Below are 27,202 nucleotides of genomic sequence, written 5' to 3'. Positions count from 1 at the left end.
AGTGACTGGAAAGGGACCCAAGGTGACTCCTGGGCGCCAGAACTGCTTCTTGATCTGGGTACTGGTTTCACAAGTATGTTGTTTGTGAAAATTCATCAGGTCGTATACTTTGCTGTATCTGTTAAAAGTTAGAACAATTAGATTCATGACACTTTATGCTCATTTGGACGCACATATGCTTTTACCTGGAGAAGAGGTGGAGAGACAGACTAGGAACAGGTGCAAATAACACTAGTTTAGTGGTCCTTTGTGGACAACTGAGAACAGCTCTTGGATACTCTGGCCAATTAAAGTTATCACATAGCCAGGGTAGCTACTTTCACCAACAGTAGGGCTTCAGTGAGGGTTGGACAAATTGGCTTATACCTAAGGGTTAGTTATGTATGCAGAGTCTCTGAAACATCAACACTCAGCATACATATAAGATTGCCTTTTCTTCATTTTAGATTTAACAAGGGGCTGATGGCTCCTTATTAACCTTATAAACAGAGGTCAAAAATACATCTGTTAAGCATGACGTTTAATGCATTTCACATTTATGTGTTACCAGCCAGGATTCTTGGACTCCCCAATCAGTCTGATGAGAGGCCAGATGAGAAATTCAGGCAAGGCTTTATAGGGCCTTGTGCTGCAGCACGAGGGAGTGAAACCAGCAACAGGTTGCCTTGCTCGCTCCCAGTGGTGGGGTGAGCTGATCCCTTAAATGGGGTGAAGGTAGGGGCAGGTCCAAGGGTTGGGCCGGAGGGGTGGCTTAGGTGGGCTGCCCACCCCCTTGGTGGTGCTGTGTGCAGGTATCATGCACAATATCCTGCTTTTGTTCCTGATATCTCAGAAGTGGCAGTTGTGTTTTTGGTCTTTTGGTTTCTTATTGTTCATGATTGGCCCCAAGTGTGCGTTCACACAGTTAATTCTAGCCCCTTATAGTTTCTTTGTATTCTGTTGCTTGAGGAGACATTCATCCCTGTACAAGCACTGCAGCCCTGGGTCCCAGGGTCTCAGGTCCCAGGCTGTCTCATATGTACCCTTAGGACTATAAAAAAATCAGATGTTTTTTCTCTCTTTAAAAAAAGGAATTTTTAACTACCCCCCCAAAAAAAGTACCCAGTTAAAAACAAATAAGAGCAGAAAAAGATATACAATGAGAAGTCAAATCTTCTACTTCAGATCTTTCCCAATGCAACCACTTTCCTATATGCTCTTACATAAGTATTTTATAAACACACAAAAGCATATATAAATATACGTGTGTGTATTATTCCTTTTGCACCTTCTTTTCTTAAACAAATGGGGGCCCTGTATATTCACTTTTATTTTTTACTGCAGATGTTTCATATCTATAAACATTGATACAGCTCATTCTTTTATAGTATTCCACTGAGTATATATCTTATGAATTATTTAACCAGGTATTTGTAGTCTTTTGCTTTTATAAATGTGGCCTTGAAAATCCTTGTATATATATTCTTTCACATACTTTTTAATTTATGTAGAAACTGCCCTAATGTATACCCCCAACTCTGTTACATTAGCATCTCAGTGTTATTTTAATTAGCAACCCTCTATTTAGTTCCACTGATTTTTCCATTTCTACCTGAATGAGTACTAACTTGTTTTGATTACCACAGCCTTAAAATATATTTTAAGGTCTGGTAAGTTCAGTCTTCCTTGTATTTCTCTATAAAAGGATCACTTAAAAAGTATTTTAAGGACAACATTTCAGACTGCCTTAATGACAGACTCACTAGCACAATACAGTTATGCTCTACACAAATCCATCACAGGCAGACCTCAGAAAGACTGTGGGTTCAGTTCTAGGCCACCACAACAGAGCAAGTATCACAATTAAGGTGAGTCACACACAGGTTTTTGTTTCCCAGTGAATATAAAAGTTACATTTACCCTATACTGTAGTCTAGTAAGTGTGCAATGGCATTATGCTTAAAAAAACAATGTACATACCCTAATTAAGAAATACTTTAAAATGCTAACCATCATCTGAGCCTTCAGCAAGTTGTAGTCTTTTTGCTGGTGGAAGGTCTTGCTTTGATGTTGATGGCTGCTGACTGATCAGGGTGGTGGCAGCTGAAGGCTGGGGTGGTTGTTGCAATTTCTTAAAATAAGACAATAATGAACTTTGCCACATCCACTGACTCATCCTTTCATGAACTCTTTCTCTGAAGCCTGTGATGCGATGTGTTTGATAGCAGCTTACCTACAGTATAATTGCTTTCAAATTTGGAGTCAATCCTTCGAAACTCTTTCACTGCTTTGTCAACTAGGTTTATGTAATATTCTTAATCCTCTGTTGTCGTTCAGCAATCTTCACAGCATCTTAGAACTGGGAGTAGAATTAATCTCGAGAAACCACTTTCTTTGCTCAGCTGTAAGAAGCAACTCCTTATCCATTAAAGTTTTATATTTATAACAAATATAATAATGAAAAACATTTGAAATACTGCAATTACCCAACTGACACAGAGACACAAAGTGAGCAAAAGCTGTTGGAAAAATGGCACCAATAGACCCGGGGACACAGGATTGCCACAAACCTTCAGTCTGTTAAAAAAAAAATGAAGTACCTGCAGAGCACAATAAAGAGAGGTACACCTGTAATCACATTGAAACTTCAATTTACTGCCTCCCCTCAAAAAGACAGAATGTAATTATCTGTATCACAATATTAAATAGGAAAATTGCCCATTAAAAAATCTTTTTAAAGGAGACTCATGTCCATAGGCTACACACATACATATACATAGAGCTAATCATCTCTCTTTTAAAAACTGCTAAGATTTTAAGGTTTTTATGTTATCACATTACACCTAAATATCTGTACTGGCTTAAACAGTGTCCCTCCCCAAATTCATGTCTTCCCAGAACCTGTGAATGTGACCTTATTTGGACATAGGGTCCTTGCTGATATAATTAAGCTGAGGTCATCCTGGATGAGAGCGGGCCCCCATCCAATGACTGACATCTTTGTAAGAGGGAAACTGGATACAGGTAGACACACAGGGGAAATGTCACAAGACAATGGAGAAAGGTTAGAGTGATGCACGTACCAGTCAAGGAATACCAAGGCTTGCCAGCAATGGCCAGAAGCTAGGAGGAGGCAGGGAAGACTTCTCCCTAGTGTCCCATGGCTCTGCTGACGTCTTGATTTTGAACTTTTAGCCTCCAGAACTGTGAGAGAATAAATTTCTGTTGTTTTATGCCACCAAGTTCAAGGTAATTGGTAACAGCAGCCCTAGAAAACGGATACAATAACCATCCCACATTTGTGTAAGTTTGAACTACCATGAATTTCTAGTGCTGTACAACTGTATCAGGTGATTTGCCATCTGATTTATCTTTTTTAGCCACTAGGCTGCTTTTAAAAGGCAAAAAAGACATGATTTAGAAAACCCTTCTTTTGAGGTTTTTTTTTTTTTTTAATAACTATTGTCTCATTAAGGCACAATTTATATTAGGGAAAGACAGTTAGTGGAAATAAAATGCCACTGTTGTACAAAGGGTTCAAACTTTTATTATATATTGCCTCGACATGTTTTAACAACTTCAAAAGCGCTGTCGGATTATACGGGAACAGATTTTTCTTCTGTAAACGGTAAATGGCACCTCGAAGCTCTTCAAAGCACTTTACTGTCCTGTAACATATTCCTACTTGAGAGGCAGTGCTATCTGAGGCTAGGTCACAATCCACAGAGAAGGGAGTGTTGGATTCTTTAGGAACCAGAGGCCGTGACTGAGGCTTCAGGCTAAGTTCTTTTTCACCCCTACTTGTCCCAATTCTGTCCTGAATTTTCTTCACTGCTTCTTGGTGGAAAGATGTCAGTCTACTGTTTGCTAAACGCTGGTTTGTGGATTCTTCTTCAGAATCATCAGAGCTGTCATAATCTACCAGACTTGGAGAAGCTCTGCAGGGAGACAGACTATTAGCCGGGAGTGTGGTGTAAGCTTCCTTGGACAACACGATCTGGTTCAGTGGTTCTGAAGAAGCATCGGAAGCATGGCAGACGCAAGCATGAGCATTTCTGTGATGACTAAGAACAGCCAAAGGACCAGGTTCTGTCCAGTTGCTGCTACTGTCTTGGACAAGTGAAGAGATACAACAATAAATATTTACGCTATCTTTAGATTCAGTTACATCAAAGTACTTGCAAACAGTGAAAAAATGATCCCAGTCCTTTTGCAATAATTTTAAATATCTAACAAAATATTCAAGAAAACATGTTTCTGATGAAATCAAAAAATCAAGAAGAACTGTAGAGTCAAATACTATAGTTTTCAATAAGAATAAGAAAATACAGTGTGGATTGTAGCCATTTTCATGTGTGTGATGGTTCCACATTTCTTTTTCTTGGGTCAAGCTTTCAGTAGCTTCACATTTCCTGAAAACAAAGATAGTGGAGACCCTAGATTAATGACTCTTTACAAAAATAATAGTTTTGACAGATACAATTCACGTGCCAGAAATTCTCTTATCAGATTACTTTTTAATCCATGCATTATTTTAAAAAGAAAAACATTTTCAAACCAACCTCTTTCTCCACAAACTCTATATAAATCTGATTCAATAAAATAAACAAAACCCATTGACTTTGGTAGCTCTAGTTTTTTCTGCCCAACAAAGTCCTCTGTCTGCCTCCTGACATCGGAGTTCCTTGTTCCTCCAGTGACTAATTCCACGTGGTAAGGTGGGTCTAGAGCCTGGCCTCTTCCCTTAACTTCCACACTCTCCTCCCCAGGGGTGGGCACAGGACCCAGACTGACCAATCTATGACCCTAGCGAGCTAATCAGACCTTGCCTGGGACTTCTGCTGGCGCTATTAAAGAACATAACCATAAGGCTGCTGGAGGCCTGGCACTGGCTGGTGGCCCTGCCTGAGAATGAATTCAGAGCTGTGACATAGAAACAAAGCGACATAACCAACGACATGAGTTGAATCCCTGTATATACAGTATACCTGATGCCAACCTGACCCCTTAGAAATCCCAATTAAGAGTCAATAAATTTCTTTCTTTTTATTTTTCACTTTGACTAGTTTATGTTGGTTTCTACCATTTACAACCAGCCACTCTTAACTAATACAGTAACATTAGGAAAAATACATTTGACATGAGCACGTGCACACTAAACTGGAGCCAAGAAAGTTAGGAATTCACATACAAAGTGAATTTAGTTCAGAGGCTTCCTCTTTCCCGAGGAGTAAGAAGTCAGCTGTGAGCACAACTAAGATATATTCTAGCAGCTATGTGCATTCAGACTGAATTTGTCTTTGACCGTTTCTGAGCCTAATTCAAATCACATGCAGGAATTCTGTGTTCTTGATTAGGTCCTTTTGAAAATTGGCCCCAAATACTTACAGTCTGAAAGCAGCCACTGCCAGCAGTGTCATAACACAAGTAAGAACTGGCAGCACAGTGCTGCCCCGACGACCATTAGTAAGAACTCCCTGTCTCCAAAGCCAAGAAAGAAGTGGAAATAAAGCAAACACTCTAAGGTTTTAATAAAGCAGAAGCAGAAATGGTGTAAAAGGTCATCAGTTATTAACTTCATAACCAATTACAGATATTTGCCACAAGAAGATATGACCCAAGTGCAGCTGTTTTAATAAAACCGAAATAGGATCAGCATGAAATGCCATCAGCAGTGTAACTTCATAATCAATTTCAGTTATCCGCCTCAAGATGGTACCAGTCCCAGTTCAACCGTGTATTAAAATGAAAATCTAGCACGGCTCCTTTGATTACTTCCAAGTTTGTACTCACCTTCACAAAGGCAAAAATCACCTTATAGAAGTTCAACATAGAAAAGTTAGTGTTAGAGGTGAAAAGAGTTCTTAAACGTCAATGAAATTAAGATTTAGACAAGTGCATTAACAAAGATGGAGACGCAACCGGAACCCACGTTGACTAAACCCAGTCTAGCTCTGCTCCGTAGATCTGCCTACCTAGCCAAGTCTTCACAATGAGAACGCAAATGTAATCTCATTTTCATGTAGGGCAGGGTTAAAGCACGGAATTGGAACTTAAAAGGAAACCACAAGATGGTTCGGGATTTTTTTCTCCCCTAATGATGGAAAGTAAATAGTAGGTCCAGCGCATTATTAAAAATGTTTTCTGCTTTCTTGGCACGTGGTTAGTACAATTACTTTAAAATACACGAACCTGGTCAGCTTTAGGTAGATGCCCAGCAATGCTTTGGCAGCCTCCAGCATGTCATCGTCTTGCTCTACGAAGACCCTAGATAACCACTCACAAAGATTGTGTGACTGCAGAGAGGGCTGAAGGTGACGCTTTAAGAAGGTCAGCAACTCAGACATAAACCTCTGTAAATCAACTTCAAAAAAAAAATGCAAATTTCAAAGAGCAGGTAAGGGTTTACGAATGCATTAATAACTTGCCTATATATAAATTTCTAATATCTAAAGTCCTTCAAAATGCATTATGATTTACATTTTCAAAAAGTTTGTGAGTCAGGGATTATCTCTGAGTTTAGAGAAAAAAATGACTCAGTCAGTAAGATACAGTTAAAATGTATATAGCCAGACCATCTATGTGCCACACCGCCAAACACTAATTATCTCCGAGAAATAAAAGTTACATGAATGTTTGCCAAAAGCATATAAATGAGTAGCAGACAACAGAAATCACTTCACTGGATGTCAACGTGTCTGTTACGAGAGGCAACAATGCTACCAACAAAACAATGTGCTTTCCAAATAACAGAAAAAAAGGTTTTTGTTTGTTTAAAGCATTAAAAGAAAGCACTACTATTAAGCACAAAAATCAAAAAGGTTTCAAGGAGTTTTAACTGCAGTTTAAAACTCTTGAATCATATACCACATGCCATCTAGTGTTGTAAATTATAACTGCACAGAAGTGTATCTTGTATGTAATTATTATGAGCTAAATGTTATCCAAAGCGATTCAGGGAAGTCACTGCTTACAATTCAAACTTTTCACTGAAACTATATGCTGCTTGTTTAGAGACGTCTACTATTCATTTTTCTCAAATGAAACGGAGGACGTGTCTTCCCCAACACCTACACTGAACGTCCCACTTTAAACAGCTATCTTTGGACTTTTAAGTTAATATCCTGGAAATTTTATGCAACAATTTTTTCATCAATGTAACTTCTCACATATTAGTTTCAATTCCTAATTATCAATTACTATACTACAAATATCTTAATATGAATGGACTTACATTGCTTACTTTGAAGTGACTCAACGCCACCTTTTCTTTTAAACGAAGTCTTTCACTGTGCTAGGCAAATTCAGCTTAGCCCACAAAACTGAAACTTTTTCCCTTATGGGTAATTCTAGTTTTCTCTCTCTCTCTTTTTTTGTTTTTGGAAGAAAATTTGGTAAATTACAACTAGAACAACATATAGCTAAAATTAGTGGAATTATAGTCCTGAGATTTGTTAACTGTGAATAAATACACTTCAGTACATAATTGCCTATTACTTTGCATACAAAAGGAGTTCAGAGCATTACCTTTCATTTCGTCTGCTGAAGCACAATTTTGAAACTTGATTTCTAAGGATCTAATGATAGGTAAACTTGCTGCTCTGAGGATCACATAATCTGGACCAGGGACATGCTCCCAACCAGGCTGAACTTCATCGCCTCCAAAGTGGGAAGGTTTTCCATGGACAGACAATGTCCTCAACAAGCCCAAATCCACAGCTTGCAAAACAGCGTCAGCTAAAGCCAACATGTCCACATCTAAGTGATCATCTGGCGGCATTAAGGCAGGGACAGACCCCCGACAAAGGTCTTCACCCACTTTGCAGAGAAGGCACTTTTTGATAAATATGATGAACTTCCTTTTGACAAAAGCCTGAACAGGCCAGGAGATAACGTCTAACACACAAGAAGGCTTCAAAAATAAAATCCTCTGGCAAGTGAAATGTAACTTCAGGTGGATTCTGGAGGCGATAAGAAGTTCAAGCAATTCCAGGAAACATATCAAGCTGTTCACGATTTTAGAAAAATCTTGGTGGTTTTCAAAATGCTGAGAAAACAAGGAATTGTAAAAGACTTCAAAAATGGTGTTAAAAGGAGTCAGGAACTGCTTTAAAATTTCTGCAATTATAAAAATAGTAGTTATAAGCAACAGGAAAAACAAGTCTTAAAGCATAATTTTACAATTCGAGTTTTGTAATTATTATCACTTTATAAGATGAAAAAATGGATTTGACTTATTTACCTCTAAAATGAACAAATGAAGATACACAAACTAACAGCTAATAACCATGGTTAATGCCCATTTTACAAATATTAATATCATCAGATGATGCAAAGTATATATAAAAGTGAAAAGCTTTTAATTTCAATTTTTAATAATAATGAAGTTTAATTTTTTTTCTTTTAAAAAGGTATTCTCAATCAAAAAATAGTTTTCCATGCTTATGGATGGATCAGATGTTATAAAATAAATTTTATTCTTCATTATATAAATAGAATGCTCCTTGTGAACACGATAATGACAGCTGTTTATGGGGGAACATAATTCATACCTGTTTTTTGTGAACACGTATCTTTTAAGATTTCTTTCATTACAATGGTAAGAGTTGAGAGGCAATACAATGCTTTATCTCTTTCAGGATATTCAGAAAGATTTTTCTGGCAAAAAGCAATCCAGGAATTACTTAATGTTATCTACAAGTGAGAAAAGATTTAAAAGTAGTAAGCTATATACAATAAATTGTCTTTACAGTTACAAATTACCTATTATATACAACCCTATAGAACCCTGTTAAATCTTGTGCAAAAAAAAAGTGAAAATATTTGGTAAAACAAGGACACAAATATCCTAATAATTAAGTCAAAATATTCAATATGGCATACAAATAAAAGATCAAAAGAAAACATGAAGATATTAGCAGTGGTTATCTCTTAAGTGGCTGGAATGATGTCTAAAATTTTTATTTTGGTCTTTATACATTTTGTCTGTTTCCAAATTTTCTACTGCAAATATCACCTTTTTGTATTCTGGAAAAAAGTTATTTTAAGAAAGGAACAAGCACTGATGGCTAAAAGAAGTCAGTAAATGCTTAGATTTGCTTATTAACTAATTCAGAGATAAGAGAAAAATCTGATAATTTGTTCACATTTTTTTCATTATGCTGAAGACCATTCTTAGAATCTGTTTCTATTAAACCTGTGAAAATGGTCTTAGTCTCAAGCAGGGGTTCCTAAAACTTTTTTGGAGGGGAGGAAGGAGACCTACCTTCTCCTTTGAGAATCTGAAGAAAGTTATGGACTCTGACTTGAAACCCATCTTTTGGGTTAAGAATGTGATTTTGTAATGATTTACAACATATTTAATTAAGTCTTTAACTCTTGATAGAATTCACCATCACATTATTCCATTCTTATACTTCAGTGAATTTACATGTCATTATGTGAACAAACATTTTATTGATAAAAAACTGAATGCCACAGAGCAATTTTAAATAAACTATAAAAGAAATAATAACATAATTTGATTATCTTACCTTTTCTCTCAATTGGAAATACAGAAGTAGTGCAAGGCACTTTGCAGCCATGTGAGACAACAATTTATCCGAGTTTTGGAACATACAGGTCTACAGGAAAACAAATAAATTTACCCACTGTTGCTGAATGTTTTAAAACTTTTATTTTAAAAATCTAGATCTTAAAAAAAAAACACAAAAACAAATGGGCTTACTAATTTAGAATCGATGTCAGATGATTTTAAAAGGATTTTAATTATATCTCTGTATTTCTCCTTTGCATGGAATTCAGTTTCAACAGACAATGTTCTGGTTATCATTACTTTGATCACTGTTAACTGAAGGAGCATTACTTCTCGGGTACTGCTCATCTGAGAGTGCCTCTTCAAACACACAGGTGCTACGGAAACGGTAGCCAAATGGACAGAGGATGGCCGATGCACACCCTCGACATCAAGGTTGTCTGAGCAGTCTGAACAGTCTTGATCTGAAAATGCCAGGCTGAGATAAAAGACGTAATCATGGCTGTCATTTTCAAGTGTGGCGCCAAGAAGTATCTTCCTGTATAATTGCTCTAAAATGTCAAGGAAAGCTTTCATTTTGATGGCCGAAATACATCTTATGAGAAGGCTGACAACTTCAAACTGCAAATATTAATCTTAGAAAAGCGATGAACCTCTAAGCCGTTTCTTCAGTAAAACCTAAACTAGGAAAAATAATTTTAAAGTGATTAAGTGTTATCATATTACAAGGGAAAGGCATTTGTTTCCACTTAATCATTTAGTCTCAAGTTAAGGGTAATACTGATTGCTTAATTTCTAAAATGGGATACTGGTAATAACATTACTTCAAAACCATAAAAACAAAATTATGCTCTTCCTATAGATTTAAGACCATAGTTATTTTTAATTTTATCACAACAAAGACTTCAGCTTTCCTCCAACATTTTTCAATGGGCTGTCACGGTTTCTCAACCTTGGCACTATTAACGGTAGGAACTGGGTACTTGTGCTGCGGGGAGCTGTCTGGTGCCCTGTAGGAAGTTCTGTAGCATTCCCGGCCTCTACCCATTAGATGCCAGTAGCACCCCCTGGGGGGCTAAATCATCCAGGTTGAGAACCACTGGGCTAATAACTCAAATTCGTTAACTTTCACTTTCAACTTACATATGAAAGCCTAAAGTTAGCTTGTTATGGTCAAACTATTATGGCTATTGCTGGATTAATCCCAATTTTAAATTATATGATAACATAAAGAAACCTTGGTCATCATTTATAACATAAAATAAAACAATTTTAGATGCCATCCCAAGGGGGAAAAAACCCAACAAAACAAGATATTAAGCAAAAGCAATCCAAACATGAGCAAACTGTATTTGAAACTGGATTTAAACTTAGACATTCTCGTTGCCTCAGATTCCTTTGACCTGATGGAGACCGGAAAGAGTGGGGAGAAAGGAAAGGACATGTAGGGCCAGACATGGCCTTTAAAGCAGAGAATATGGGCAATCAAGTGACAGGTGATTATTAGACGAAGCACGTAGTTACTGCAGAGCAAGCATGGCTAGGAAACATTTAAGATTTTGGCCCAAGCCAAAGAAATTATTGCATGCCCTTTTACTGGAATACTGGAACCTCTGGAAATGGTATGATCCTATAGGGCTAGCTCCTTTCACTGCCTTTGAGACTTCTGGAAATTGTAGGTAGACTGACAGCAATGCAAATAATCCTTGTCTACGGACATGTAAATAATTGTCTGGTGGAGGGGCAGCTCTCCCCGCAGTGGGAAGAAGCCAGTTTTGCTTCCATGTGTAAACTCATTTCAACATTCCTTTCTTTACTCTAAATTCATGGCGTCAATTTTTCCTTTAAAATGGTTGTGACATTTCTCTGGTTCTTTCATTGAGTTAAATAAAATGGTTGATATGTGTTCATTTTATATGGGTCATGATTCTGTCATCTTGAAAATTTATCCTTTAACAAAATCCACGGACTTCGCTCCTCCACTTTGATCCACTTTTAAATGCCCTGCCCATCTTAACCTCCTTCCTTCCTCACAGGAAGAGACCTTGGAGGGCTGTCACATCTACTCTAGGGCCCACTGGCCTGCCCTTGGTCTTCAAACCTCCTTCTTCACTGGTTTCCTCCCCTTGCTTAGCTTCTAAGGAATTTCAATTCCTGGTCACCCAAGACAAGACAAAGCTGCCCTGTTCTAGGTCTCTAATGCAGTGATAAACATTAAGAAATCTATAGATTTTAATTTAAAGTTCTAGATGAAACTTTTGTTAAGTTTTCACTGAATTCTGTTTTCAAAGTGTAGTGTGTACCTCATGTGATTAGTAAACATAAGTAAATATCGGTAACCTTGTTAAATTGACAGTGTTAAAATTTACCTAAGCCCTGTGCTCCCAGAAAGTGGCCGTGGGTAAGAAGAACTGCCCCTCTTGTGTCCCAAGAAAGGGCTGATCACATTCCCACAGAACACCTACCTTCACCCTTCCTCATCGACTCCCTAGTTTTATAAAACCCCACATCTTCTCCTTCTTTGAGAGGTTTCCCATGAATAAACATTTGCCCTGTTGCAATAGCTTGAATAAAACCATCTCGTTAATTGTCTGGTGTATTTCATCTGCCAGACATTAAAAATTAGTTTCATATCCTACTTCAAAGACTAATTTCATTGTATTTTACTTTATGTTTTAGTTATAATATTTCTTCCCAATTAAGACTATTGACATTTTTATATGTAAAATATTCCAACATTTTATTTTTAAACTAATCAGTAAACTCAACTAATTAGGTTTTAACTAATATATGATCAATTGAATTCATAATTTTCAGCCACAAATGGAATTATTTTTATTTCAAAGCTATAGCAATAAAAAAACTTCTAAAAATATTTCTATAAATCTTTTAAATCCTTAATTTTTACCACAAATGAGAATAAGACTGCTGTATTTCAACCATTCTCAACTTATAAAAAAGACCATTTCAAATGGTTCAATCATTTCAGCACATAAAACTAAACTGAAAGCTAATAAATAAATAAATAAACAAGCAAGCATTTGGTGGGGGGATGGGCTGTTTTCTATCACTGTGGGACCCAAGTTCTTTGATAAGAGTGTTTGTGAGAAATCAGATTGAAAAGTTAGAAACTTTAAGATACAGAGATTCAAAACGATGCTTTATAGACAGAGAAAAAAAAAAGCATCAACTGGGGTCACAGATGCCAGTAAGATAACAAATGAAGACAACAGGTGCCAGCCCCAGATGGGCAAGTTCTCCCCTCCCCCTTTCCCCACGACCCAACATGCTCCAACCGGGGCGGTGCGAGGGCAGGAGAGGGTGCTGTTTTTCACAGTTCCAGGAACTGCTCTCTCTACTTACCTTCAAGCCTAGAGCAGGTACTAGCAGTTACCAGCCCCCTAGGGTACACCATCCCTCTCTCAGGTCCTTAAAACAAATTTTAGCTGCCTCAGAATCACTTGAAAGGCATGTAAAGGCAGACGGCAGGCCTTACCCAAGAAGTTTCGGATACAGTAGTTCTGGGATGGGGCCCAATCACTTTTATTTCCAATAAGTTTCTGGGATATTGCTAAAACATTAAGCACACTGAAGACCCGGAGACCCTGCCTCATGTTTGTAAACTGTCCTCTTACTAAACTCTTGGCAGGACTCTGATAGAGGTCAGGGAATTTTATTTTAGCATGAAGAAAAAGCCTGACAATTAAGTTACAGATAGAAGACTTAAAATGTATGATGAAGGCAATACTTAAAAGTGTTTTTCTGTCGAAGCGGTATTCTGGTAAGAGCCTGGGACCTGGGATCTAGAGTCATGTGTCTCCGCCACATCAGGGTCACCATGGGGCAAGCCACCATCTAAGCCTCAGTCTCCTCCTATGTTCACGGGGCACAATGACTACCCAGCCCACAGGGCGCTGGGAGGGTTAAACTAAATGTGATTGTCTCTGTAATAACCCCTAGTGAACATCTGTCAGTATTCCTTATGCCCCAGATGGCCCTGTTAAACATGACAACGCATGGCAGGTTTGACTCCAGACGGCATACATACACCTCCATGTTCACTGCAGTATATTCACAATAGCCAAGATAAGGAAACAACCTAAGTGTCCATCAGTTGATGAATGCATAAAGAAAACATGGTATGTGTAATACATACATCTATAGATACACATCTCATCACTCAGCCATAAAAAAAGAATGACATTTTGCCATTTGCAGCAACATGGATGGACTTGGAGAGCATTATGCTAAGTGAAATAAGTCAGACAGAGAAAGACAACTATCATGTGATCTCAATGATATGTGGAATCTAAAAAACAAAACAAACCCAAAGAATGCATACATACAGAGAATGGACTGGTGCTTGCCAGAGGCAGGGTGTGGGGTGTGGGCAAAATGGGTGAAGATGGTCAAAAGGTATAATCATCCAATTATAAAACACTCATGGGGTGCCATGTACAGCATGGTAACTATAGTTATTAATACTGTATTGTACAGTATTACTAGCAACTAATAATACTATTAGCAACTTTCAAAGTTGCTAAGAGAGTGGATCTTAAAAATTCTCAGCACAAAAAAACTGTGTAACTATGTGTGGTGATGGATGTTAACTAGACTTACCGTGGTGACCATTTTGCAGTATATACAAATATTGAATCATTACGTTGTTCACCTGAAACTAACATAATGACTTTCTCTAGCGAGGTCAGGTCCTCCTGAGGTATTCCCAGTCTCCTCGCACCACTGCTCTGTCTTACAGAATGTGTCACAAACATACTTTCAATTATCTGTGCAATGATTTGTATGTCTCCTGCCTAGACTGTAATGCCATAGAGGTGTCTGGTTTATCACTTCTTCCCCAGCTTCCAGTCAGTGCCAGATACACAGTAGGTATTAATCAATATTTATTGAATGTGTTCGTGCCTGAATATTCTGTTTCAGTCAAGTTGTCAAGAGATTCATTAACTATTCATTTAGTGTCAATCAGTAGTGTGTGTGTCTAAAATAATCTTAAAATCAGTTCCAAAGTTAATTTTAATAGTTTTGAGCTCAAAAAGTATATAAATGCTGTGTAATTTTTAGCTTCTGAATTTTAAATTACAATAAAAATTTCATGTCAAAAAATTGTAAATATAGTAGTTTCCATAGCAGGGGCTGAGTTCTGAGCTCATTCAGTCTTTACTGTATTAGACCTCACCATGGGCTCAGTAGAAGCTGCACAGATCGAAGTCACAATTAAGTGCAAATTAAAACTACCCTTGAAGGGGGAAAAAAAATCCCTTAAATTAGCAGCTCAAGAGCTTCCTCTCTTTGAGCAACTTTTTTATTGGGACCATGGGGCCAAAGTCTAAAGTAGAATTTCTCTTTCCAGCCCCATCCTCCTTTCCTGCCAGGTACTGCAGACTAAAAGGCTAAAAGGCAGATGGTGTGCCTGTGTATCTGCTAGTCCTATTTACAGCATCCAGGTCCCTGATCCCCCCACAGTCCTAAAAAAGGAGCCTGCTGTCAGCCGGGGCATTAACTGCTCATTCTCTCCACCACCAGCACCATGTGCTTTAAGGACTGAGACATGGCCTCCTGGGCAATGATTCTTCTTTTTTTTGGGGGGGGGGTCATTAGGTCTATTTATGTATTATTAGTTAAGTTTTTTGATTTTTTTTTAAATGAAGGTACCGGGAAATTGAACCCAGGACCTCGTGCATGGTAAGTATGTGCTCTACCATTTGAGCTGTACTCTACACCCCTCCCCACCAGGCAATATTCTTGATTTCAGTCACACATTGAAATCAGTAGGGCACTAGGAAAAAGCCCTGAGCCCTGGGCACTAACTGAATCAGAGCTGCTGTCATGGGACTGGAGCATGTTTCCAACAGTAAAGTCCACTTCTGCTCAGGGAATGAACTCATTCCAGTTGAGTCAGGGTTTTATGAGCTAAAATACCATAAACATTGATCCTGAATTACTCCATTTCTGTGTTTCCATTGTGTGAATTTGATTATCACCTAAATGATTGGGAAATTAAGTATGTCTGGTGAAATCTAATCAATTTGAACTTGTTAAAAAATATTGTGCAATCTAAACCGCTTTGGAATCAATGAAAAGTGATAATTTAAGAATTATCCATTTTGATGGTGTCAATACAATATAGCAATTCAGAATTATCTAGTAGCATATTCTGTGAAAGTGTGGTAATACAATGTTCCCTGGTTGTAATATAATTATGTCTCTTAGTAATCTTAAAAATTGTTACAACTCGAACAAAGGATTTCAAGCGAAAAATAAGTGGCCAGAGAAATGGAAGGGCTGGGAATTGGGACACAACTCAGTTACCAGATTCTCGCTAGGAATCTTGTAGACCTTCATGTCTTGGTTGACTCAGCATTTAGCAAACACACTATTCACTGAGGCTGCTGTTAGGCCTGAACATGTTCTCCATAAACTGCATAGTTTCTTTCTTTCACTCTTCCTGGAGTTCATAATTGCCTGTTTCTATAATCAGTACATATTATAAAACTGAATTTGTAAATTACATTCGTACTAATTAAACAGCACTTTCAATAGATTTTTTTTTACATCAGCGTCCCACTGCGAAGAAAATTAAAAGATCACTGGATTAGATGATTCCTAAGGCCTCCCTGCAATTTGAGAACCCAAGAGGACCAGAGAGGTCAGGTGGCAAATCCAGGTCCCCACGAAGGAGGCAGTAATAACTTTAGGCAGAATGTACAGATAAGTACAAGTATTGTTGGAACTTCATGATACATCTGAAAACAAAAAGAATGTGTGAAAATTAAGTGGTAGTTGTACTGGTTAAGGTATTATAAGTTATTTCTCAAGCTTTTTGTGATGTTATTTTGTTTTTATAATAAATCAGGAAGAAATCATGGCAGAACTGAAAGATCTAAAGTTGCTAATATAGAACACCATTTAATACCGTCTGAACACAACTGGTTTCTAATTGTAATCCAGCTATGTACTTTAAGGAGAGAGGGAAATTTGGAAATCTGAAATTGTGAAATATGATTGCTGAGAAGTACAATGGAATAAAAATAAAATAGTTGATTTTTTTTTAATTGGAACCTGTACATCCAAAAATATGTGGCAGCCTTCAAAATAGTTTTTTTTTTAGGAAGAATTACCTCCAAACAGAGTACCATTGTTCCAGACTCTTGTTGAAATCCCTTTGGAAACTGCTTGCAGAGTTTGGCATACATTCTTTTGAATATATAATAAGATACTATACTTTCTGGATGGATCTGGCTTAAAGAAACAGCCAGGAGTGATTAAAAACTTTTCTTGTATAATTTGCAGCCTGGCTCTTAAAAAAAACAAAACTTTTTTTTTTTCTAGTCTAAGCAAATATTTATCAAGGATGTTCTTTTAAGAATTTGTATTTTCTGAAAAGCCTTACACAGAATAAGGGAAAGAAGTTATTAGAGCTCACCAGATGTGAATATTAATTAAATTATCAATCCATACTATTTCAGTGCCTTCTCTATCATACAGGAGGGTTCTTACTTTAAAATATATCTTTTCACTCCCTCCTCCCCTAGCCCCCAGGAAGTTTTAAGTTTTTTTTGTAAAAGGGGCTTCTTACAACTTCATCAGCAGAATTGCTGGCCAAAGGGGCATATTCTTTAAAGGAAAAATGGGCACATGTTCACACAGATAACTGGGTGGTCCTTCCATTAAAAATATTCTTGCCTTTTTCTAAACGCACACCAATCCTTGACAAGTCAATTTCTCTTGGAGTTCCTTCTCCCGCTCTGTAGGTTCTTTCTCAGACTCCACCTCTTTCTCCTACAGTCATCTCTGGGTATAAGACTGGTTCCAGGACCCCTCACATATCTATGGTTCCAGATCCCCTCACAAAATCTATGGATGCTCAAGTCCTTTGTATAAAGTGGTGTTGTATTTGCAAATAGCCTATGCACATCCTCCCCTATACTCTACATCACCTCTAGCTTAACATCTAATACAATGTAAATACTATGCAAATAGTTGCTGGGCTAGCGGCAAATTCAAGTTTTGCTTTTTAGAACTTTCTGGAATTTTTTTCTTTTTACAAATATTTTTGATCTGAGGTTGGCTGAATCCATGGACATGGAGTCTGAGAATACAGAGAGCTGATTGTAGTCCCTTAAATGTTGGGACATGTCAGGGTACAGTCCTATATAGCCCCTCTCTCAGAGCAATTTCAAGGACTCTCAATGTCTTCAATTAATATCACCATGCTAACAACTCCAGAATTCACAGTCAGGGTCAAGCTCTCTTCTGTGTTCTGTACTCCAGTGTCTAAATGCCAGCAGAGAGCTCCATTTGGAGGTTCCACAGGCACCTTCAGCACAAATTCAACTCACTCTATGACCCCTCGAACTTGTTTTCTTCTACACTGTTCATTTCAATATACGGCACCTCTATCTCCTAGTCACCCAATCAAGAAACCTGGTTATCTTCCTGGACCCTTCCTCACCTCACTTCACCCTATCCTCACTGCCACTATTAGAGTTCCCCACTTCTACCCTGGACAACCCCAATGGGGTCCTTGCTGAGTGGTTGTTCTTGGCCCACTATACTCCCACTTCTGAAAAGCTTCTCCACTTTCCTTAGGATAAAGTCCAAACCCCTGAAAAGGGCTTAGCAGGCCCTTGGAGATCTGACTCTTGGGGTCTTCTCACCTCTATGCCCCACAAACTAAGCTCCAGGCTTTCTTCTGAGGTCCTCAGGAACTCTGTGCACTTTAGGGATTCCCAAGCTTTGCTCAGCCCTTTCCTTCTAAATCACACTCAACCCTTCCCACTCTCAGCCTTCAACTTGGAAATTTCCAGGCCTGGAATATCCAAGTCAGGGTTAGAGAGCCCTGCCAAGTGCTCCCTCAGCCTATAGCACAGTATCTATCTCACCGCGAAACTATTTTCTAATTTGGTCACAAGCTTCCCTGAGTAGGACTGAGCCCAGTTTCAGTACCTAAGCCAATAGGTGGCTCATATGAAAGGCACCAAAATAATCAGTGAATGATAATGTAAAAGAAAACATCAGGGAGTCAATTTAAAGTGTTTGCAGTGACCCCCATCTGCCACAAATTTTTCTTCATATGTGTTACTACATAAAAGCATTTGAAATGCCAAAATACATAATAACTTTATACAATTAGATAGGCCTTTACTTGAGGGCACTGGTAGTAGTCAAATGTCCAGTTTATTGGGCGACCTAGTTTAAAATAATGTCAACTCTTGCCTGGACTACTACAATAGTCTTCCACATTTGCAGTAACTCCTACTCCCGGCTACAGTCTTCGCCACTGAGTAGCCAGAGATCTTTTCAAAACACAAATAAGATACTATAACTTCCTAATCATGGCTACAATGTCCCGCAAGATCTGCAGTCTGCGGTCTGTCCTCCCCGCCCTCCAAATTCATTACCAGCCATTCTCCCTCTTACTCTGCTTGTCTACCTGGTCTTCCTCTTGGCAGTTCCAGTCAACAGCAAAGGTCATTCCAGCAACAGAGGCTTTGCATTTTTTACACTTTTGGTTGTCTCTGCCTGCAAAATCTCCCCCGACCCCCGCCTCCACGTCTTGGCATGGCTGGCTCCTCCTCACTCAGATCGCTGCTCTAATGTCACTTCCTCACAGATCCTTCCTATCGAAAATAGCCATCACGTCCTAGTCAACTCGATCCCATTATTCTGCTTGCTTTTCCTTCTATAACCTATCCCTACCCGAAAAATCATTTTGTTTGTCAGCCTCCCTTTTTAAAAAGAAAGCTCCACGAGGGCAAGTGATAGCATCTGCTTTGCTCACCGTTGTCTCCCAAACAGCACAGTGTCCGTCCGCCAAATACTTGCTAAATGAAAAAACGCACTTAACACGCCCATATCCCATATTTTCCACTCTTTCCCCCTTCAATCGCAGGAATTCGTGAAGGTTGCTATCCTTGCAGGAAAGCCCTTGAAGCGTCACTGCCATCCCAAAGAGAGTCCTCTCGTCCATGCTAGGCGAGGTACGCCCAGCCTGGTAGCTAGCCGAGCCTCAGGGACCCAAAGACCAGCCAAGGAGCCGGCACTGGTCTGAAAAGCGCTGAGAAGGGGCGGCGGGACAAGGCGCCTCTCTCTTCGCTTTCTAGGGACTGTCGCCCCCCACCCCCCAGTCTTAAGTCTTAAGAGGACAGCCTCTCAGTCGGCCGCACACACGCCTCCCCCGCCGCCGAGGGTAGCGGCCGCTCCCAATTACCTGCCAGAGATGTGACTCCAGCCACACCACCTTCGCACCGCCATTCCAGCGAACACCGGCCCCTTCCCGGCCACCGTAGTTCACGGAAAGTACAAGGTGGTCCCTCCTCTCGCATGCGCAGACGTCCTATTCGGCGTACAGTGTCTCTTAGCAACCGCTACGAGTCCCTCCGCCGGGGGCGGAGCATCGGAGGCCACGGAGGCGGGGAAGTGAGTGAGGCCAATCGGAGACGAGTCCTAGCCTCGATCGGCCCGCCTCCTCTAACTGTCGCGAATGCGCAGGTGGCTTTACGGCAGGCAAGGGGTGGGGGCCGCTAGGGGTAAGGAAGAGAGAAGGAAGCAACCAACCAACCAAGTCGCCCCACCCCCCCACCCCCACCCACCCCGGACCTGGTTTACGGCTCCGGTCTCAGGCTCCAGTGCGGCCGCTGATTGGCTGCTGAAGGCTTGGTCCCATCCCAGTGACCCCAAAGTGCTGGAGGGAGGGGGCGGGGGTGGCCCAGTGCAAAGTGCATCCCGAAAGCCCCCAGCCTGGAGCCTCGGCAGCTGGCACTTCGGACCCTGTATGACCTGAGACCTCACTGCCCCGAGACCTCCTGTGTTCCGCCGTAGCTGGGAGCCTCCGGCCCGGAGCGCGGCAGCCCCCCGCTCCGAGCCCTCAGACCCGGACTGCCCCCCCACCCAAGCCGGGACTTCCTCTCTGCACCCCTGCCCCGAGGCTGCCCGGCGGCCAGGACTGCCGCCTCCAGTCTCCTCGGCTGTCTGGGTGCTCGCCGGACTGGGGCCGTGAGGCACCGAGGAGGATCAGGAACACCCGTGTCCGGCCCTGCCTGGGCTGTTTCTTCAATGGAGAAGTTGGTGAGTGTGGAGGAGGAGGAAAGGAAGGAGAAAAGCAGCAGCTGAGCAGACAGGTAAAGTCAGTTACCTCCTCTGTGGGGAAGGGGGCTGGCCTGGGAGGGAGGAGAATCACTGCTTTTTCCTGCCTGCCCTTACCACTCTCTTCCTCTGCTCCCCCTTCCTCAGAGCCCCCTCCTTGCTCGCCCCCGGGGCACTGCACCACTCACTGATTTCTGATTTCCAGGTTGAGCTGGCTAGAGGAGAGGAGAGAACAGGAAGGGGTCTGCCCACTCACCAGAGAAGCAGGAGAGAGCCTCTTATCAGCACCCTCCATAGAGGTAATAAGGCAGCCCTCCCTTCCCCCATTGTTTATTCCTGGCCCCTTCTCATTAACCAGTGCTTTATTTTCTGGGTGATACCTGGGACTGCAACCCCAGTTTCCTAGCAAAAGCAAAAACACTGCCCGTGCCCCAGTCTTTAACATTTTAATAACTTCTCTACCCCAGAAACGTATTTTTCCCCTTTCTCTCTCTACAGTGTGTTTCCGTATTTTGCATTATCTTTTGGTACACTATACCATTTACCCAGCTCGGAGACTCTGAGACCTTTTGTAGCTCCCCTTGCCCCTCTTGGTCTCACAGGAATTTCTCAATTCCTTGTTAATTGCTTGTTAATTCTGAATGACTCTGCTCTTTAATTAAACCACAATTTTCTGTTTTCCTCTTATTCCTTCCTGTCACTTTTCCTCTACCTGTATCAGAAAATCTTTGGAGTTACTTACCTAACAAGGGGTTGGTAGGGGAAGGTAGAGCAATAGCTTGAAATTTATGAGTTTCAGAAAATAACATGACTTTTTCTTTCTAGTAAAAAGTGAATCTGTGTATCTTAGTAGTGTGAATGGTGTAAAGCAATACTCCCTCCTGAAGCACTTATGTATAATTAACTCTTTGGGTTTTGTGTGTTTCTGTGTGGCAGATGTTGATAGAATCTGAAACTGTTATAAAAAGATGAATCGTATTTGTTATACTTCAGTTTTCTAGAACTTATAAAACTTTACACAGTATCTTGTTAATCATTTGACACTCAGGAATTTAAAAACAAAAGAATGTTTTGTTGTGTTTCGAATCAAGGGTTTTATTTTTGCACTCTTCATAAGAGTTCTCATTTCAAAACCCCTACAGAGAATTTGTTAGATTGAAATTTAAGCATCTAATTCATGTGATCACACTTCTGCTGTATTTTGTTGCTGCATCTGCAAATGCGCCAAAGGTAAGTTTAGGACATTCGTGTAATTCCCAAAGAGGGGATATGATCAGGGAAATTATACGAGTTAATTCAGAAATTAGCCAAGTGAATAACTTCTCTCACATCCAATAACAGGAGTATAAAGTGACTTGTTAATCTCGGAGTTATTTTAATATCTCAGATTGTTTAGGGAATTTTAGGTACAAAGAAGTACTTAAAATAGCAGAAGTTGTTAGGAAATCATTGATTTATTCTGTTCCACTGGACTTTCTGCTTTTCAGAAGAAGACATTAATGTCTTTCCTGATTCTTCTAATTGTCAAGGCACAGCAAGATACTTTTAAGGGGCTCTGAGGGTTTGCATATTCTGGAGACCTGGAACTGGACACCAAAGGAGAGTATTTGCTACTGAATGGGATTTAGAATCAGTATCTACCGATGACTGTTCTATGGTCCTAATGTTCAGGACACCCTTGTATGTGTATATAGGGTCCACTTCACTTCAGTAAAATCTAGGCGGGAGTCTGTAACATTAAAGGCAGTTTTCATTATTTAAATATGTGAATCACCAGAGAAATGCCTAATGATTACTTTAGGAGTTTTTTAAAAATGCTAAAAACTTGAGGTATGTTTTTAAGGTAAAAATGAATTATGTGTTTTCTACTCAGGCCTTCTCAGTTAAATATTTTTTTCTGCTTTCGATTGAACTCTAGCATGGTTTCATTTCTGAGGGGTATTATCACCTGTGCTGAGTTGACTATATAAGGTAGAGGACCCTGCTTTTCTCTGGTTTCCAGTCAGTTTATTCTCATTAGCTAAATAATATTTCATTGATCTCCTCAACTTTTAATGGTTTTTCTAAGATTAGGGAATATAATTTATATATACATATATAAATTTTCAGCATCTGCTCCTAATATTAGCATGATTGAGAGTATTTGGTCAGGATTATGCCAAACATTTAAAATATTTCATTTGAGTACTTTGTTACCAACGTGGCCAGTTAGGTAGTTTATCTTTTTCAGCCTGGTGGTTAACTTTGTGTTCATTCTATTGCCAGTCACATGATTTTGCAAGGAAAAAAAAATCAAAAGACACTTGATTAATTTGATAACCAAAGAAGATTTATAATTACATAGGGAGAATCACTTTCTGCTTTTTTGGAAGATATTCACCAATGCATTTTGAGTATGCTTTAGCCAATACTTACATTGTTCATACTGTCCTTGAAAAGTCTAAAGTCAGGTAAAGTTTCTATAAGCATATCTAATACCTGACTTTCAGCCTTTCATTTCACTCTCAACTGAAGGTGTGCCCTACGCAGAATGCTTGTCTCCTTTTTTACGAACTTTCTAGGTACTACCATGAGGCTGCTATGCCAGACCTGGGTTAATAAGGTTGACAAGACTTCATCATTTATAATAGCTGTCATTTAAGCTGTGAGGGGGGGTCTGGGTAAGTGAATTATAAAATTTCCTCTGTTGCCTTGTCCACATTTCATGATCTAAATTGTTGATCTTTCTGCTGGAATTTAGGAGACTTATAGATAAACTGTGCATGCTAATAAATCCTTGTGTTATACAAAGGCCCAGGAATTGGGAGGAAATAGAAATACCCTTACTTGTTTTGGAATATAAACACTATGCTGCTGTGTTGAGTGATACTTAAATAACACTTTATTTTGGGTTCCAGGCTCTTGGGCATACAAGTAGACCTCGTCAACATGCATCTCCGCCATGTTGCACGCTTCGGGCATTGTAGTCTTTTTGCATCCATCTTCCCTCTTAGGACTTGTGAGCTATTGGTGTTTTTTTTATTTTTTTTTCCTCAGAGCCAGTCTCCTTGGAGTTGCTGCTTGTATTTCCTTTCCAGCCTATATTTCTATTTACTCTGCAAGGAAATGCTTATTTCTTTTTTTGAGTAGCAAGCTGTTACCTTGTTTTTAGTTTGTGTGAAATCTGAAAGCACAGTTCTAATTTGTGTCACTTAATCAAAAAAAGTGTGGACTTTTAGTAAAAATAATATGCAAAAAGCCATTGATGACTAATCGTTTATGCCAAAGGAAACTGGGGACATGTGGGCAAATTTGGTGAAAGTTACATAATGTTAGACAGATCTTAAATATATTTTGTCTTATAACTATTTTATTCTTTATTCTTTGGATATAGATTTCTTTTGATTATGTGAAGCAAGAAGCTTTGGTTTTTAACTTAGTGAGGTTCACTTGGCATCTGCTTGAAAATTAGATGACAACATTTTAACTCCTAAATTGATAGTTTCTAATATGGTCAACAGGATCAAAGCTCGGAGACCTAGGTTGTTTTCTTTTGAACCCATGTGAAGGAAAGGTGACTTCCTGAAATTTAAATACATGGTTAACGTTAGGCAGGAAAATCTTATATTAAGAGTGATATGCACTGGGGAAGCAGCTCATTTTAAGATACAGTTTTGAAATCTTCCTTGTTAGTATGTTATTTTTTTCTTCTTTCTGACTGTGAAACCTAGAATGGAATTTCTAAAGATTGCACCCTCAGAGTTTTAGTCATTCTGAGTCAATTTACACATATTGCACATTGTACATATATATATAGATTTAGAAAATTGCCTCCTTTGCCATATTATTTTATTTTATAGGTGACTTCCATGAGCTATCAGATTTTGAAAGTTGGCATTCCTTGGGGAAATAGACTTTTTGCCATTCTCATCTCTGGACTTCCTCTCTAGGTTTTAATAGGTAACCTTTACCACTGGATATTACATTTACTTTTAAGTTCAATAGTCTTTTTTCCCTTTATTCATACGTACATGTATGGTTATACCCTATTAAGTGTAAACTCTGATAAAATTACCCCAAGATGACATTAATTACTTGGCTGATGCTTTGGACTATTAGGATATTTTGGTAATAAGTCATAACGTAAAGGATATAGCTGACAAATGATGAGTGCATGGTGTGTGTGTCTGTGTGTGTTTTTCCTATAAAGGCTGAAGCATATAAAGAGTGTTTTTTGGGTGTTTTTTTTTGGGGGGGGGGTTTAGACCTATGGTTATTTATAGTGCTTGGTATTGTCAGAAAAGAGAAAAATGATCTTAACTGTTCTAGGATTGTTTGATTCATCTTAAGTATGCAGAGCTCTCTGTTAAAGCTCTACTCAGGGTAATACCAGTGGCCAAAGCCTAGCAGTGTGGCAGGCACATGTCAGGCACTCGGGAGACTTTCATTTGTCTGACTGAAGTAGTCCGCGCAGGGCATCACAAGTTGCTGGTGTCTGTGCGTCTTTCCAGTTGAGAGAAATAATTGTCACTTTGACTTTTAGCACAAAGCCTTTATGATATTATGGATAAATTAATTCCATTTCATATTCTTGACCAACCCCCACCTCATATGTCATTCCCACCCCTCCCACTGCCTCCATGGAAATGGTGATGGGGATATGGGCAACGACAATAAAAGAAAGATTTAGGGGGGCCGGCAGGTTGAGGAGAGGTAATTAGGTTTGTTTATTTATTTATTTTAATGGAGGTACCAGGGATTGAACCCTCCCCCAGGACCTTGTGCATGCTAAGGATGCACTCTACCACTGAGCTCTACCCTCCCCCCAGAAATGAGTGTCCTTAAAGGCTCAGGACCCTGGAGGGTAATCTCCACTTTTTCTGGGAGGCAGGGGATACTGAGGATACACTTAGAAGTGTGTTGGTGTTCATTCTTAAAATGTAGATGAAACTCATTTGGAAAATAATCACACGTTCCTCTGTGGAAATGTTGGAATCTCAGGGTCAGAGACATTGGTTTTCATTCTTTATTTTAAATACAGTTTTATATTTATGGAAAAGTTGCAAAGATAGTACGGAATTCCATACAATCAGTTTCCCCTAATTAACATCCTATATTAATAGATACATTTGCCACAGTTAATAAACCAGAAACTGTTCTTAGTAACTAAAACCCATACAGTATTCAGCTTTCTTTTCAGCTGTATTCAGCTTTTACCTAATACCTATTTTCTGTTCTAGGATCCCGTTCAGGATCTCACATTACATTTAGTCATCTTGACTTCTTAGGCTCCTCTTGGCCGTGACAGTTTCTCAGACTTCTTTGTCTCCTTGTTTTTGGTGACCTTGACCTTTTGAAGAGTACTGGTCAGGTATTTTGTAGAATGTTCCTCAGTCAGAACTAGTCTGGTATTTTCCTCATGATTAGACTAGGGTTATGGGTTTGGGGGAGAAAGGTCAGAGGTGAATTGCCATCCTCACCTTGTCACACTAACAACATGAATTGACACTCTTGATATTGACAGTGATCGCCTGGCTGAGGCAGTGCTTTCCAGGTTTCCCACTGTAGACTGTCTCTCCCCTTCTCCTTCCTCCATACTGTCCTCTTTGGATGGAAGTCACTCTTAAGGATGGGGAGTTGTGCTCTACTTCCTTGAGGGCAGAGAAGCTACAGGATTTATTTGGAATTCTGCACAGGAGATTTGTTTCTTCTCCATCTTTAATTTATTCAATCAGTTATTTTTATCAATGCAGACTTACTGGTATTTATTCTGTACATCAGGCTAGAATCCAGTAGTACTTTATCTTTTTGTTTGAACTGTTCTGCCTTGGCTGTTGAGAGCTCTTTTAGTTGGCCCCCGTGTCTCCTTGACATACCTCCACCATTGCAGTTTTCTTCGAGTACTTCCTTCCTTTTTGACACTGGCAGGTGCTCCGTGCTCATCTTGTATCTTTCCTGCCCCAGTCTTAGCATCAGCCATTTCTGTAGGGATAGTTCCACATTTTTACAGCTTGATGTGTATTCCGATCATGCCTAGTTACTTATTTAGAAGTAACAGGCAGAGTTTTAAACCAAATATTAGGTATTTCCAAGTGCATGTTGGCAAAGTCTTTGGCCTTCCTTGAAGAAATTTGACAAGGAAAAATAAGATGTGAGAAGAGGAAAGGGTCATACTAAATTTGGAGTGGTTGAAAATTTTGGTCTGCAGCCAGCACCACCCATGACTGCACTTTCCCCGTAGCTCATCAGGTTGCCAGGCAGCCCGACCTTTCCTTGTTTAAGTGATGGAGGGCTTAGCACATCCACCCCCACCAGGAAGGAGTGGCAGTTCTCCCAGTCAGTCATTCCTAGAGGGATTCTGGTGTCATGTGTAGAAGTTACTTTGTATGTGTTCTTAACCTTAGTGGAATATACAGATCTAAGATTTAATTGACATGGGGAAAGATTCCTTTTCTTTTAAGTTGTAGAGAATTTTTTCAGAATTCACATGGAATAGGTGGCAAGACTGTTGTTCTTCTTCTGCCTAGTTTGGTGTTTGCACAAAGGGTTAACAATTTCAAGATTATTAACGCGATGCTTGTTATGTACACAAAGAACTGGCAC

The 27,202-nt window shown here is 39.5% G+C and overlaps 2 protein-coding genes across 4 annotated transcripts in view; one reads left to right on the top strand and one right to left on the bottom strand.

Annotated features, from left to right (window-relative positions):
• Positions 1-2,723: 2,723 nt before the first annotated feature.
• On the bottom strand, positions 2,724-19,845 carry LINS1 (lines homolog 1). 3 transcript variants are annotated; one of them, XM_031440470.2, is made up of 7 exons: positions 19,746-19,845; positions 9,707-10,192; positions 9,513-9,602; positions 8,532-8,673; positions 7,507-8,097; positions 6,172-6,343; positions 2,724-4,391 (listed from the first exon to the last, which is right to left on the bottom strand). In XM_031440470.2, the coding sequence occupies exons 2-7, from the start codon at positions 10,088-10,090 to the stop codon at positions 3,467-3,469; spliced, it is 2,304 nt and encodes a 767-aa protein (XP_031296330.2). In that variant the 5' UTR covers positions 10,091-10,192; positions 19,746-19,845; the 3' UTR covers positions 2,724-3,466. The 3 variants fall into 3 exon arrangements, with proteins under 3 accessions (XP_031296330.2, XP_031296329.2, XP_031296332.2); XM_031440469.2 differs by having other exon boundaries at positions 9,707-10,197; positions 19,746-19,832; XM_031440472.2 differs by lacking the exon at positions 9,707-10,192 and having other exon boundaries at positions 2,725-4,391; positions 19,746-19,830.
• Positions 19,846-20,147: 302 nt separating this feature from the next.
• The window catches only part of ASB7 (ankyrin repeat and SOCS box containing 7), a 48,591-nt gene continuing 41,536 nt past the window's right edge, over positions 20,148-27,202 (top strand). The window contains exons 1-2 of the mRNA XM_010985333.3: positions 20,148-20,655; positions 20,826-20,919. The gene's annotated coding sequence lies outside the window, so the exon portion shown is untranslated. The remainder of the gene's footprint in view (positions 20,656-20,825; positions 20,920-27,202) is intronic.

The sequence above is a fragment of the Camelus dromedarius genome, chromosome 29, assembly GCF_036321535.1.
Source record: "Camelus dromedarius isolate mCamDro1 chromosome 29, mCamDro1.pat, whole genome shotgun sequence".
NCBI classification, from domain to species: Eukaryota; Metazoa; Chordata; class Mammalia; order Artiodactyla; family Camelidae; genus Camelus; species Camelus dromedarius.
This window is presented reverse-complemented; position numbering and strand designations above follow the sequence as displayed.

Bases quoted from the DNA above. Each gene is read 5' to 3' on its own strand.
- LINS1 (XM_031440470.2), bottom strand. From the start codon at position 10,090: ATGAAAGCTTTCCTTGACATTTTAGAGCAATTATACAGGAAGATACTT. The intron at 8,674-9,512 runs GTAAGATAATCA...TCTCACTTGTAG, and splicing joins ATTTCCAATTGAGAGAAAAG to ATAACATTAAGTAATTCCTG. The intron at 6,344-7,506 runs GTAATGCTCTGA...TTTTTTTTGAAG, and splicing joins TTCAGCAGACGAAATGAAAG to TTGATTTACAGAGGTTTATG.